At 44.2% G+C, this 15211-nt stretch overlaps 2 protein-coding genes across 2 annotated transcripts; both read right to left on the bottom strand.

Annotated features, from left to right (window-relative positions):
• Positions 1-5394: 5394 nt before the first annotated feature.
• On the bottom strand, positions 5395-9482 carry LOC311028864 (uncharacterized protein; the record flags this gene model as incomplete). The annotated part of the gene is made up of 2 exons (XM_084033659.1): positions 9458-9482; positions 5395-7949 (listed from the first exon to the last, which is right to left on the bottom strand). Exon 2 carries the CDS (start codon positions 7705-7707, stop codon positions 5395-5397), a length of 2313 nt encoding a protein of 770 aa, XP_083889785.1. The 5' UTR covers positions 7708-7949; positions 9458-9482.
• A 1581-nt stretch (positions 9483-11063) lies between these two features.
• Positions 11064-11854, bottom strand: LOC311028829 (U6 snRNA-associated Sm-like protein LSm5). The gene is made up of 4 exons (XM_084033627.1): positions 11751-11854; positions 11594-11621; positions 11442-11514; positions 11064-11301 (listed from the first exon to the last, which is right to left on the bottom strand). The coding sequence occupies exons 1-4, from the start codon at positions 11803-11805 to the stop codon at positions 11269-11271; spliced, it is 189 nt and encodes a 62-aa protein (XP_083889753.1). The 5' UTR covers positions 11806-11854; the 3' UTR covers positions 11064-11268.
• Positions 11855-15211: the final 3357 nt, after the last annotated feature.

Genomic DNA, 15211 nt, shown 5'->3' with positions numbered 1-15211 from the left:
TTCTATGTTTGTATTAACCAGACCTCACATATAATAGGCCTACTCACAGCACAATGAACAGAACTTTAAATCAAGCCATGAGACAAAGCGACCAAATCATTTCACCACAAGGTGGCCGCCGAGTGCGGACCTGAACACACGTCATTGAACTGTTAACCAATGAGAACCACTCCGCTGTAGCGGAGGTGTGGACAAGCCGGTTGCAGCCGTCGTAGACCACGCTGCCAAGCGCTGCAAGAAGCGGCTCTTAAAAACTTGTTCCCGCGATGTTTTGGGTCACGTGATATGGTCGCGACCCTCTGACGTCTTTGGAGTCGGCTGCTAAAGGTGCGTGTCCACAGGGGCGATTTTAAACGCGTGTGGACGCGCCGCTTCCCAGGATTGCACGCTTGGTGGGCTGCCACTAGAGGATGATTGACAGGCGCTCTCCTTTAAACAACACATTTTTGCGAGCGTTCGCGAGCGTTCCCGAGGCGGCGAGTCGAGCCCGGCGCCTCTGATTAGCATAAAGTAGATTCGACTTCAACTTTAGGCGAATGAGGAGCGGCCAACTCGCGCGCCGTCTCTCGACATTCGCCGCGACGCTACCAGAATGCATTGCACAGCTTTTCACATAGACAATGAATGGGACGCGGGGAAACACCACTGCCTGTGGACACGCACCTTCAGTCGGACACAATTCTAGCCATCATGCATCGCTTTCAACCCACAATGAATCACGTTAGGTAGCACGCTGCATTTACTGTGGTCATGCTGAAGTGTCAATACCATGCGCGCCCGTGGGGGGGCATTATATTTTTTAATAAAAAATATAATATGGCTAGTGGAAACAGCTTGTAGTGATCACGTTGGTCCAGAGTACATTTGATCACTATAAGCGGTTGATTACTAAAACCGAATTGTTATTACAGTATTTCACTTATTTTTTTTATGGAGAACATCATCTAAATGCCAGTTGTATAGTTTTTCAATGAGAAAAATGTAACGAAGCGGTCGTCAGCGCGATCCTCTCGTCAGCTCCAAACTCACCCGTCTGCACCTCAATCACAGACCCCAGCTGGTTTTCCGCACAGCATTTACAGTAACTCACTGACACGTCTCAGATCAGTAGGCGCTGCTGCCGGTGTGTTTTTTAAAACGAACTAGGCTAGTAGCGCCGCAGATTTCTCATTCCCCACCTTGTTTGACTGAGAGTGTTTCGAGATGGTTTTCATGAATGAACAGGCAATATGTCGCTGTCAGACCGGATCGTTTGACGGGAGTGGGGTCGGCTAGCTAGCCATTTATGTTTCTCATACGCGCTAGCTTGAGAGTGACGGACGGAATTCTTTGCAGTCTTTGTGATATTTACTTCAGGAGTAGGCCGACCACTTGAAATTATAGCTTTCTTTTCCTCAAAAGGTCTCCGCGAAAACGGCACTGAACGCAAAGCCTGAATATAATTAATATTTTCAGCCATTTTGACCAGGCTACACAATGAATGAACCACTGACAGTTTCCCGCTGAACAATTCAAACAAGTCATTTTTGCGCATGCGCGTTGGCAGATAAGCTGCTTCACTGACAGCTTTTTGGCCATTCAAAACGCTCATCTACAGTAAGCACAGCCTTTAGCAGTAACTGTACTAGTCGGTGTCACAGTGCGCATGCGCGAAACAAGCTGTCAGTTTTCCAGCTTTTCGCAAGCAAAACGGGACAGATTAGGCACGGATTTAAGACCAAAACAGTAAAACTAAGGCATTGTATATTTGAACACACTGCCAGATTAATATTTTCAATTATTTTTATTGAAGGGCTTGGGCATGCACTGCATTTATAGCTTATTATGACCGCTCGCCCATGACACACACACATGCAAGGCAACATGTGGAAGGCATTTTTTCCAGTATATTTGTATTATCATTCTATGTTTGTATTAACCAGACCTCACATATAATAGGCCTACTCACAGGACAATGCACAGAACTTTAGATCAAGCCATGACATCAAAGCGACCAAAATAAAAAGTATAATTTCACCACAAGGTGGCCGCCGAGTGCGGACCTGAACACACGTCATTGAACTTTTAACCAATGAGAACCATTCCGCTGTAGCGGAGGTGTGGACAAGCCGGTTGCAGCCGGCGTAGACCGCGCTGCCAAGCGCTGCAAGAAGCGGCTCTTAAAAACTTGTTCCCGCGATGTTTTGGGTCACGTGATATGGTCGCGACCCTGTGACGTCTTTGCAGTCGGCTGCTAAGTCGGACACAATTCTAGCCATCATGCATCACTTTCAACCCACAGTCCATCACGTTAGGTAGCGCGCTGCAGGCGGCTACATCAAGTTGAATTCGCCTAATGAGAATGGGATCCGTTGACTTGACGTCCTTTGCCGGAGTTGGTGGGTGCAGTCGAATAGTCAAAAAATAAGGTCCTAACTCCTATTCCTAACTCCTATTCCTTCTCCTCTGGGGAAAACGTCACAGGGTTAAAGGGATAGTTCGGAATTTTGGACATAAGACCTATTTTCCAAGTGAGCCGGTGTGTTCGAGACGTAAGGAGACATTTTCAAGAAATTTCATTCAGTTCTTCTAGTTGCCGAGTTCGCTTATGCTATGGCTGGGTAACGCAAGTCAACGGTTCTTAGCTAGACAGGCATTAAAAACAGTCTTGCCCACTCCACAGTGCACCCGAGGCAAATCCATTGTAACGGCAGACTAGCGATGTACATATGTGTTGATAGAATGTTTGAAATAAAACCAACCATTTTATAAGGATTTATGTCTCAGCAGCAGCAGCAGCGTGTCATACTTCCTAGTAGGCTATGGCAGCGGCGGAGTAATATCACCTAGCGCTTATAAGTTACCGGTTCTATAATAGTTTGTTTACCTGCTGTCGTTGCTACAGACGCAGAGTAGCCTGCAGTGCTAGTTTCTTCAATCTCACAGAAATGGACACTTTTGGAGAATATACTGAAACTTTTGAAGACTCTGATGTGGAGACCGAGATGGCTGGAGCTGAGAACCGGGACCAAACAAACGGAGACTGGTGGTGCCAGGAGGGAATCCCCCGCAACGCGTCCGAGGGTTTACGGGTCTACGGACGGAGCAGAGGTCTGGGTTCGCGGTGCGTAATTGTGGGTTCGCGTGGGTTGTTTGAGTGAGCTCCGAGGGCTTTTCAGACAGCCTGGGGGGTATAAGTGCCGACAGTTTGGCCCGGTTCGATTGCTTATTTACGGGCAGTATTTTGGGGCGGCGCGTCTTAGAGTTTTGATTCTGACGGAGCAAAGTAAAGTTCCGCTGCTGCTGAGAAACTAGTTCCTCAAAAAATGGATGATTCATGCAATGCGAGGTTAGTTTTGTTTCAAATATTATTCTATCAACACAGATATGTACATCGCCAGTCTAGTGTTTTAATTGATTTGCCTCAGGTGCACTCTGGAGTGGGCAAGACTGTTTTTAATGCCTGTCTAGCTAAGAACCGTTGACTTGCGTTAGCCATAGCATAAGCAAACTCGGCAACTAGAAGAACTGAATGAAATTTTTTGAAAACGTATCCAGACGTCTCAAACACACCGGCTCACTTGGAAAATAGGTCTTATGTCCAAAATTCCGAACTATCCCTTTAAGGAAAGGCGAGAGAACTCAAAAGGATTTAGGAAATGTCGACCGCGGTACTCAGAGAATCCGACCGGACTTTCACTAAGCTACGTCAATAGGTAATTCATTGTGGGTTGAAAGCGATGCATGATGGCTAGAATTGTGTCCAACTTAGCAGCCGACTCCAAAGACGTCACAGGGTCGCGACCACATCACGTGACCCAAAACATCGCGGGAACAAGTTTTTAAGAGCCGCTTCTTGCAGCGCTTGGCAGTGCGGTCTACGACGGCTGCAACCGGCTTGTCCACACCTGTGTTTATAAAATCATGATATGGTCGCGACCCTGTGACGTCCTTGCAGTCGGCTGCTTCTAGCCATCATGCATCGCTTTCAACCCACAATACATCACGTTAGGTAGCGCGCTGCAGGCGGCTACATCAAGTAGAATTCGCCCATTGGCTGTCCCCACCACGTCAAGTCGAACACAGGTGCACTTCACGGACTTTTTTAAATTATTTTTTTAAATTTAACTTTATTAATAATTATATACATAACAAAAACTATCGCACCAGGGGAAACTTCAGGGACTTTGCACAAAGAATATGGTCTACCCAGTGGGGCTGGCTTTCTTCGTCGCTGATGAATTCGAGCCGAGGCATTTGAACTCCCCTTGTTGACGGAGGCTGAGGAATTTTCTCACGTGGGAAATACCACGTGATAATTCTAACCAACTAGGGCAACGTTGAGGGGAGTGTCTTATGTCCGCACTTAAGCCCTGATTATGCTTCCGCGTAGTGATCACGCGACGGCCACGCAACGGCCACGCAGTTGCTTGGAGACCGTGATGGTTCTGCGTTCAGGCCCTTGCGTTGGACGTAAGGGGGGTCCGCAAGGACGTAAGGGGTCCGCAAGCCCCCTTGCATTGTGTCAACGCGGAAGCATAACTTGGGCATATAACAGGGCTAACATGTAGAGACAAACAACCATTCACAATCACATTCACACCTACGGGCAATTTAGAGTTACCAATTAACCTATCTCCATCATGCATGTCTTTGGACTGTGGGAGGAAGCCGGGGAACCCGGAGAGAACCCACGCTTACACATGCAAACTCCACACAGAAGGAACCCGGGACCCTCTTGCTGTGAGGCGAGAGTGCTACCCACTACACCACCGTGCAGCCCCCGACCGAGACTCTTGTGACTTATATCATCGTTATTTGTTTACCGTCTGGCTTTCACCCACTTATATTAATAATAAAAATTATAACAATAATAATAGTCATTATAAACTATTAGTAAAAAGGCTCAGCATTGTGTTTTAGTCATTTTTGTTCTCATCTTTTCTTGAATGCTTAAACTCCTCAAGCCCATTTAGTATGTCAACTAATTGGTCAATATTTGATATGTCATATTTTGGTTCTCAAAATTCACCAAATTGATGCATTAAAATTAAATTATTAGGAAACGGTTTGATACAAGCTGCAGAACAAAATCGCAACCAAATAGAAGTATTTAATCTCCTAAATATCACATTAAAAGAGGCATCATCAGTAAACAGAAACTCATGTCAGCCAGCAGATGGCTCTCAACCTCTTCAAAGTTTCCTGTCATGTTCTGTACAAACAGATCGGGGAGATTCCCAGAAGCACTTGAACTAGTTCACACACCATCATCAACAGGAAATCCAATGACATTAGCTCAACAGTACACTAAAAAGATAAACACACTTTTATGAATAAACTGGGCAACAGTGTGCAGGATCTCTTGCTTAAAAAACCCTGTATGAACTGCAAGCATCGCCTGTTTGTTTAGCTTCACATCAACTCAAGATGTTCACAGAGGAAGGGGTCGGCCTCACAGAGGAACTCAATCATCTCTGAACTAGCAGCTTCGCCTTTCTTCCTCACCGTGTCGATAACAAAACGTGCTTTGTCTCTTTTGCTTTGCATCTCGTCCGCCGACTCCCTCTCAGAATCCGACATCACCCCTTTCTCAAACAGTTTGTCCAGCAGACTTTTGAGAACAGGTCCTGATATCCCATCGACGAAGCTGCTCCGTATGCCAAACAGCCTCTCGTTAGGCGGGAGATTCAGAGCGCTCGCCACACGGCACCTCTTGACACCTGTGAATGAAAGACAAACTCTTCTTTCCCAGACACTGTGGGAGCTGTTGGTGTCTCTCAAAATCAGCTTAATATGTTTCAGCGTTGTTTCGCAAATCACCTGGAATGACGGGAAGAAGTTGTCATAGTCGTCACAGTCAAACTCTGCTTCTGTGGGTTGAACTAAAACCGAGTCGTCTTCAGGACAAGTGGACAGAGTGTATTCCTGCTTGGGGTGTAGTTTACAGTGTGGGGACGTCTCTATGTAGCGCTCATCTCCATCTAACTTCTTCCTGAATCGCACCACGTCCCGGAGCACCACGTTCCTCGGTAGCAGCAACACATTGAGGAGGGATTCAGGATCAGGACCATCTGTAGGCCTGTAGAACAGGAGAACCAGCGCTCGGACCGGGTCAGGTGGTGAGTCTTCATCCTTGACATTACCGAAACCAGAAAACCCATTGATGTTTATGACAACGTGAGATTCTGTTACCTTGTGAGGACTGATAAACTCAAGGCCGTCATCGGTCACATGAGCGACTGACAGGAAATCACATCCGCCGGTGGAGCTGATCTCACAGTGTGGGAGATGAAGCCAGCACACAGACTGCTGCACACATTTGATGTCAAACAGGGGTCCTGCAGGCTTCTTGTGATGCTGGTCCAGTAGTCTCCTGTCCCAAGGGACAGTCCTGTAGACCACGTCCCCTCCTCCTTCCATGTGAAACACCAAGCCTGTCACACTGCACAGGTACAGGCCTGGGCAGGAGCACTGGAACAGGTAGGTTTCATCGTTTTCATCAGCAGCCATATCAGGTGTAAACTCCTCATATGTGGTTTTTAACAGCATGTCAGGTAAGCTTTCAGTTGATCTAAAGGTCTTGCTCTCTTCAGAGGTTGTTCGACTAAGTGAAGGCATGCTGTGAGAACGAGGCGGGCAGCGGGAATCTCTCCTGGGTGGATCTCCCAGCAGGGTGTTTGTGACTAAGTAGTTCATAGCTTTAACAGGTACATCCACTTCCAACAGGACATCACTACACGCCCCTGGATCTCCGTCAGACTGCACAGAACAGAGCTCAAATCCATCTGGTGGTATGCTCCCTTCAGGGCAGACAGTTGAATCCTGGATGATCGTGGGTTTGCCTTGTGGACATGGAGGTCCAGCAACAGCTGGAATAATGAATTGAGAGCAGATGGGTGTAGCAGAGTCTGAACCACCACTAGTGGAGAGTTGAAGGGTGGGAGGACCAGCTGTTGCATTCAGCTCCATTTCCAGGGTTTTATCAGACTCTGCTGCAGAGGAGAGGCTTGTTACCATTGCTCTTTCTGTGAGTGCACCAGGTGGAGGTTGATCTAACATGTAGGCAGGGCAATCAGTGGTCAAAGCATCAAAGGAATATTTCTTATATTTTTTCAGTTTTGGGAAGATGGGGCTCCTGGTTCGCTTCCGAGCAAGTGCAGAAGACATCTGTATGTCGGAATGCTGACCCGGGTCAAAATATGCTATGTTAGATGAACCAAACTGATGATGCTTTGTCTCAGACGGAAGACTACTAGTCCACTCATCGTCTGTCTCAGACAGAGCACTACCACGTGGCTCATAGTCCCTCTTAGACAGAGGACCACCAAGCAGCTCATCGTATGTCTCGGACGGAGGACGACCAAGCTGCTCATAGTTCCCCTCAGACAGAGGACAACCAACCCACTCATCGTCTGTGTCAGACAGAGCACCATCACACGGCTCATCGTATATATCGGACTGAAGAAGAAAAAACTGCTCAAAGTGCTCCTTAGACAGAGCCCCTGCTGTACCGGAGTTAAGAAGACACATATTCACATAGTTCCCCTCAGACTGAGGACTTCCAAACTGAGGCTGGCGAATTCGAGTTGGACGGCTTCGAAGGACTGGGGAGCGGGGCGAACTATCTCTGCAGATCCTGGACAGAGCTCTCCTGATCGCTCTGGCTGCCCTGCTGAAACACGATTCTTCTCTTTCTTCTCCTGTATGTCTCACAGCTGACGTCATTATAACGCGTTCTCAAGTGTCACAATCAGAATATCTGGAGCTGAATATCACTTGTTAGTCTTTTTGAGATGACGATAATGATGTTTTCTCTTGTTTTTAAGCTTCCTCTTCAGCCCCGGGAAATATGAACTTCACATTGCTTTTTTCATGTCTCATCTTTTTCTTTTCACATGTATGATTATCTTTTAATCTCTTGATGTTTTTAAATGACGCCCATCCTGTTGTTTCTCCGGCTCTGCACCCTGAAATAAAATGACAAAAAATGTAAATCTCTAATCTTTCAGTTCATTTATTCAACAGAATTTTTACAGATGTTTAACCACAAATGATAACCAGAATACATAATGCTGCAGGTAAATACTTTTACTCAACTTCTGTACAATTTTGAGGTACTTATATTTGCATTTGATGCATCTTTCTACTTCTCTACATCTATTTGATGACTTAAGTTCGTTGTTAATAAATCAATTCATACATTTTAATTCAATTGTTAAAACGAGCTCCATCTTTACCTGCTGCAACATCAAAATACAAATAAATCTTACATAAATATATAAATATAAATCTGAAAGGCAAAATCTCAACGTACTTATTTTGTATTTTGCTGCCAATACTACTTTTCCTTAATTACCATTTTGAATGTAGGACTTTTACTGAAGTAAAAGATTTGAATACTTCTTCATCACCGTTTTCTTTTCACTTTGCCCAAGACTAATAAAGAAGATAAGTTATATATATAGGTCCATTTAAAAAACGAACAACGACAAATGTTTTTATTTAAGTATAAGTTGTACAACTATGAGATAAAAAACAAATAAAGAAAATCTTGTGTTTTCAATCTGTAATTGTCATTTATTTGTAAAATGAAAAGACATTTTTCGTCATGTGTGACTCATGATGGACTTCTAATTTAACCTTTTTTTGTATAACAAATCTTCAATTAGGAATCTTACAAAAATATTTTCCTCACTCAAGATTAAGAAAGTAAAAGATTTGAATACTTCTTCATCACCGTTTTCTTTTCACTTTGCCCAAGACTAATAAAGAAGATAAGTTATAGTTTAGTCCATTTAAAAAACGACAAAATAAATGATAAACACAAAGTCTAATAATAGCTCAGTTCTGTTAAAAGGAAAAAAGTGAGAGGAAGCTTCAAAACCAACGCAGCCATGACAGGAAATGAATCTGGGTCAGAGAAGGTTAAAGAAGAAAAAAAAAAACAATCGACAAGCAATTAAATGGTAAAAATATATATAAAAAAAATTCAATTAATGCAGAATTATTCAAATTTCCACCCAATTAACAGCATTAATATCAAATATTCTAAATAAAAGGTCAACGGCAGGTTAATTTTATTTTAAAGTATAAAAGTATTAGCATAAAAATGTACTTTAAGTTCTAAAAGTAAAAAGATTTGTCAGAATGGTCCATTTCAGAATTATATATATATTACATTTGAATTATTGATGCATTCATGTGTTAATTTAATGTTGCAGCCGGTAAAGGTGGAGCTCAGCATCAATACACGTAAATCGTAATCTATATTATTACATCCAAATGTATTTGTTGATACAATTTGATGTGTGATTAATCTGAATCTGCAAAGTAACAAAATAGAAAACAAATGTAGTGGAGTAGAAGTATGAAGTAGCAGAAAAGGGAAATACTCAAGTAAAGTACAAATACTTCAAATTGTACTTAAGTTCAGCACTACATATATTTAGAATAAAAAAATATTTTGTATACTTACCGGTGAGCTGCACAATGAGTTCAACCTTCAACATTAAAAGAAAAAAAATTCAAATGTCAGAGATGGTTGGTGAGTCTGCGTTTTCTTCCTCTTCCTGATTTGTTTTTAACTGTTAAGAGCAAGCAAAGGGGCGCACCCAAGTCACAACTCTCCCACAAAGGTCAACAGATATACATAAAAAAAAAAAAGTAGAAATGCACCATGGATCTATCAGAACGATTTATCCTCTCGAGTTATTAAATACATTATTCTACTGCATGAATAATAAATTGTCAATCAAATATTTTTAAAAGCAGTGTTTATTTCTATGGTATGTCCTTTATTTCTTCATGGACATTTGTTTTTTCTCTGCCATTCTGCATAAGTCATTTAATAAGAAACAATGATTGTGGACATTTCATCAGTTGTTGATATGACCTTTAAGGTAAATGTTTTACCTTTAAAACGTTTTCACTAAAAGATGTTTTAAAGGTCCAATATTGTAAATTTACACAGTCCATATTCAGAAACTGTTCCTTTAAATGAGCCGTGAGTACAGATGTGATGTTACAAATATATAATATGAAGACCATTTTACAGTTTTAAATGTAAACATTTGAAACATCTTCAACTGGCGAGAAGTAAGCAAGGACCCAAACCATTGCTTAGCAACAAAGTTCCGTTGAAATGCACAAAAGCAGACTGTTTCAGACAGATGGTGAATCGGTATTTGGACAGACTGTATCAGAAAAGAGTTTTCCGAGCATTAAAGCATGTAAAAAATCTCTAGTTGCAACACAACAAGAAATACAACCTGGAAATGATCATGATATACAGTATATGCTTTAAGTTTTTCTGTTATTTATCTTTATTGTTCAACTTTATTGTCCTCATTCCTATATGTGTTATTTCTGTATGGTGATGAAAATCTCAAAAAGTCAAATTTGGGTAGTACAGTACTTGACCAAAGGTGATTCTGATTGTTTTGGTAGATAAACAATCAACACTACTTTGATGCACGCTCTTTAGTATTTTGCTTGATATTAGTACAGGCTAAGGGCTACACTTCCTGTGACTTATTAAACTGTTTCTGTTGAATTATTTTGGTATTTCCAGAGGGAAGATGTTGTTGGAAAAGCTTGCCATCTGCTTATCTTAAGACTTATTCTGGTGATTTTCTCCATTTTTCTGTCAATAAATCCCATGAAAAGATAAAACCCAATACAGAACGTATAAACTGAAAAATGACTACTTTTTTTCACATGGCTGTTTTTTTAGAAACATATTTACATCTCCAGTGGGAACAATGGGCATGGATCTGAGAGGCACGCACACACACACTTTGATGAAATGAATGATTTAATTTAGCTCTCTACCTCCAGATGGACTATTGCTTTTCTGGTCAACGGGAAGGACGTGGCCATCCATTTTGAGATCAGAGCAATTTCCAAACACTTTCGTTCTTTCTTTCTACACACAATAACTCTTTCGTTTTGTACAAATGTTTTTATTTAAGTACAAGTTGTACAACTCTGCGATAAAACAAACAAACAAAGAAAATCTTGTGTTTTCAAACTGCAATTGTCATTTATTTGTAAAATGAAAAACCATTTTTTTTTTGTCATGTGTGATTCATGATGGACTTCTGATTTAACCTTTTTTTTCTATAACAAATCTTCAATTAGGAATCTTACAAAAATATTTTCCTCACTCAAGATCATGAAGGAATGATCCAAAAATAACAATAATGATATAGTCAACTAAGGAACGCAACATAGGGAAGGCATAAATCCACAACACAAAACTCTCAGTCTTCAAAGACGATTCTCATCTCATACTTCAGGACCTTCTCCTCCAGGTATGAGCTGCAAAAAAAGAGAAAATATATGGATATAAATCCTACTGTGACAGTGAAAACAGTAACAGATGCCTTGAAGGTGTAGGGCACACTTGTGAGTCAATAAGGTGGATTTAATGATGCCAAACATGCAGCATATTTACATACCATGGTGATGTTATTGCCATTGAGGAGGATCTGGTCCAGTTTGGTTATCCTCCGCCCCTCTGGTGTGATTTCACTGAAACATATATTGAGTTCATTCAGCAGTTTGGTTGAAAAGTGACTGGACTCAATGCAAAAACAAGAGGTGCACTTACAATTCTGTCACATCTTCCAGGACCATATCTAACACAATGAGTTAAGGACAAAAACTGGAACAATGTTCAGAGAAAACAGTCAAATAATGCAGTTTGTCAAATACGAGAAAATACGTGGGTTTTTTCAGTCACATTGTAATTGATCTGGAAAGGATACTGACAAAGTCGTCAAAACCCAGCAGAGTCCCGACGATTTCTTTATCGGTTTTCATGACGATGTGAATTCGGGACCCGATACATTTGTCGACAAGCTCTAAAAGATGAAACACAAATTGAAATCCAGTGTTTTTTTTTTTTTTATTATTTTCTCTTTGCTCAATTGCACAGGAGTCCCTAATCATATGAAGTGATTAGTAGTCAGACAGAAAATACAACAGTCATTTTTTTAAATAATTGATTCTCATTTCATTTATTTTTCAGTCACATCCTGTCACGCCCCGTCGTGGTGTATAGTGGTTTGTCTGTCCTCCCAGTGTTTCTAGTCTCGTACTTCCTGTTTTATTTTGGTTACTCATTTGTTGTCTCGTTTCAGGTCCCTTAACTTCCTGCCCTCCTGTGTGATTGCCTACCCTGCCCTAATGTGCTGCACGATGGGTCTCGTTATCTCCCTTCCCCCCCCAGAGTATTTAGTCTGTGTGTGCTTTTCCTCTTGTTGCCAGTTCGTCTTGTCCCTTGTGTCAGCGTTCCAGCGATTTCTGTAGAGTTTTTTCTTGTGAGCCTTCCCAGTGTGACCGGTTTTTGCCTTTTTGACTTTGCCTTAGCCTGTTGGATTTTGTACCTTTGCCTTTGTGGACTGAACACCCGTGTACCGACCTCTGCTGTAATTAAAACCATTTTTCGGATTCATCTCGAGTCGAGCCTGCCTTCTTGGGTCCTACCTGTGTTCGTTACAGTACGAACTGGCCAAGAATGGACCCAGCGGGCTCAGGGACCCTGGTTGATGTTTTGCAAGCCCAGGCGAGCAAGATCCAAGACCAGGACCAGCAAATTTCTACCCTTCGGCATGAACTGAAGGAGATGACGAGCCATCAGGAGTTCCTGTTGGCCGGTTTTGGTAACCAGCTCAACAGCCTTATGGATCAGATGAGGGGGCTGCACAGTCCTGTGGCTCTCTCCACAGAGGCTGCTTCTTCTTCGGGGTCTGCCGCTGAACCTGCCGCTCCGGTTGTGTTGTCCACTCCCGCTCCTCTGCCTCTTCACCTCTCCCGGCCTGAACGCTTCTCCGGGGATTCAGGTGACTGCAAAGCCTTTCTCACCCAGTGTGATTTGCATTTTGAACTGCAGGCTGCAGCGTTCCCTACAGACCGCTCCAAGATCTCATACATCATCTCCCATCTTACGGGGAGAGCGGAGACCTGGGCCACTGCAGAATGGAGCAGAGGCTCTCCGGTGTGTAGTTCCTTGTCCGCCTTTACCACTTCACTGACTCAGATTTTCCAGAACATTGTTCCTGGGAGGGAGGCTGCTCGAGCTTTGGTGCGTCTCCGGCAAGGCAAAAGGCAGGTGTCAGACTACGCCATCGAGTTTCGCATTCTCGTGGCAGAGAGTGACTGGAATGAGGCCGCATTGTATGACGCCTTTTTGGGCGGTCTTTCAGACCCATAAAAAGGACTACCTGGTGCCTGTGGATTTACCAGCCGATTTGGATTCTCTCATTGCCCTGGCGGTGAAGATCGACAAGAGACTGTGTGAGAGACGGAAAGGCTACTATTCTGCCCCCACTTCGCCTCCGCTTCACTGGGGGCAGCGTTCCAGCCGTTCCTCGTCGTCCTCGGTCCCTTGGCGTGCTCTTTCTCCTGAGGGTCCGCCACCGGCTCCCCCTTCTGTTCACGAGGAGCCCATGCAGTTGGGTCGCACCCAGCTGACTCCTGCGGAGCGACAACGCCGGATGGTGGGGGGGCGATGTTTATACTGTGGACAAGCTGGCCATTTCATCGCTGCCTGCTCCCTGAGGAATGCTGGCCCTCCTGACAAGGTGAGACGAACTTCAGTTCCTTTAAAAACATCCAGACTGCTGCCTTCTGTGTGTCTCCAGTCTTCTGTGTCCTCCGTTAAGGTTCCGGCTCTGGTTGACTCAGGGTCGGATGCTAATTTAATGGATATTGGTCTCGTTAGTAGTCTTGGTCTGAGGATGCTGCCACTCGATCTGGCGCTCGAGGCCAGCGCCCTGGATGGACGGATCATATGTAAAGTTACTCACCGCACTCAACCTCTGAGACTCTTTTTCCCTGACTCCCACGCTGAGATGATCTGTTTGCATGTTTCCCAAGCCCCACAGCATCCCCTCATCCTGGGCTATCCTTGGCTCACCACGCACAATCCCCACATTAATTGGGCCTCTGGTCAAATTCTCTCCTGGGGAAAGGACTGCCGTCGTCATCGCCTTCCCCCGGCTCGGGTTCCAGTGAACGTCCTACCGGAGTCCTCCTCATCTGGTGATTCTCCAGAGGTTTCGATCTCCATGGTTTCCCAGGATCCCTCCACTACGGACCCGGAGTTTCCGGACTTCTCCAAGGTTCCATCTTGCTACCACGATCTCAAGGAGGTTTTTAGCAAGACCCGAGCCACCTCCTTACCTCCTCATCGGCCCTCTGATTGCCCCATCGACCTGCTGCCCGGATCCTCGCCCTCCAGGGGGGGTCTGTACTCCCTGTCTGCACCAGAAAAGGAGGCTATGAGGAAGTACATTGAGGAGTCCCTGGCTGCAGGAATCATCCGGCCTTCTCCTCGCCGGCAGGAGCTGGGTTTTTCTTCGTCGCCAAAAAAGACAAGACCCTGCGGCCCTGCATTGACTACAGGGCACTCAATGCCGTCACGATTCGCAACAGGTACCCCCTCCCCTTAATCTCAAGTGCATTTGAACTATTGCATAATGCTAAGGTTTTCTCAAAACTGGACTTAAGAAATGCTTACCATTTGGTTCGTATTAGGGAGGGGGACGAGTGGAAGACTGCATTTAATACTCCTAGTGGACATTACGAATATCTCGTCATGCCTTTTGGGTTGACCAATGCTCCAGCTGTGTTTCAGGGCCTAGTGAACGATGTCCTCCGTGACATGTTGAATGTGTTCGTGTTTGTCTACCTTGACGATATCCTGATCTTCTCTCCAGATGAGCAGTCCCATGTTGGTCATGTCAGGAGAGTGCTTCAGCGTCTTCTGGAGAATCAACTATTCGTAAAAGCAGAAAAGTGTGTGTTTCATGTACCTTCTTTGTCATTCCTGGGCTTCATTGTGGGACAGAACAAGGTGGAGATGGACCCTGAGAAGGTTAGTGGGGTGAGTGGATGGCCTACTCCTAACTCCCGGAAGGAGTTGCAACGGTTTTTGGGGTTTGCCAACTTTTATCGCAAGTTTATCAGAAATTTCAGTACTGTTGCTTCTCCCCTACATGTCCTAACCTCTCCCAAGCCAACTTTCCGGTGGAACCCCCAGGCCAAGGCGGTGTTTCAACACCTGAAGAGGAGCTTCACATCTGCCCCAGTGCTCACCATCCCTGATCCCAGTCTCCAGTTTGTGGTGGAGGTTGACGCTTCCGATGTGGGAATCGGCGCGGTGCTCTCCCAGCGTTCTCCCAAGGATAACAGGTTACACCCGTGTGCTTTTCTCTCCCGAAAA

This window comes from Eutrigla gurnardus (genome assembly GCF_963514095.1).
Source record: "Eutrigla gurnardus genome assembly, chromosome: 18".
NCBI classification, from domain to species: Eukaryota; Metazoa; Chordata; class Actinopteri; order Perciformes; family Triglidae; genus Eutrigla; species Eutrigla gurnardus.
This window is presented reverse-complemented; position numbering and strand designations above follow the sequence as displayed.

Excerpts from the sequence above, each read along its gene's own strand:
- LOC311028829 (XM_084033627.1), bottom strand. The coding sequence starts at position 11,805 with ATGAAAACCGATAAAGAAATCGTCGGGACTCTGCTGGGTTTTGACGAC. Across the intron at positions 11,622-11,750 it reads GGGTTTTGACGACTTTGTCA|ATATGGTCCTGGAAGATGTG; the intron begins GTATCCTTTCCA and ends TCATTGTGTTAG. Across the intron at positions 11,515-11,593 it reads CTGGAAGATGTGACAGAATT|TGAAATCACACCAGAGGGGC; the intron begins GTAAGTGCACCT and ends TATATGTTTCAG.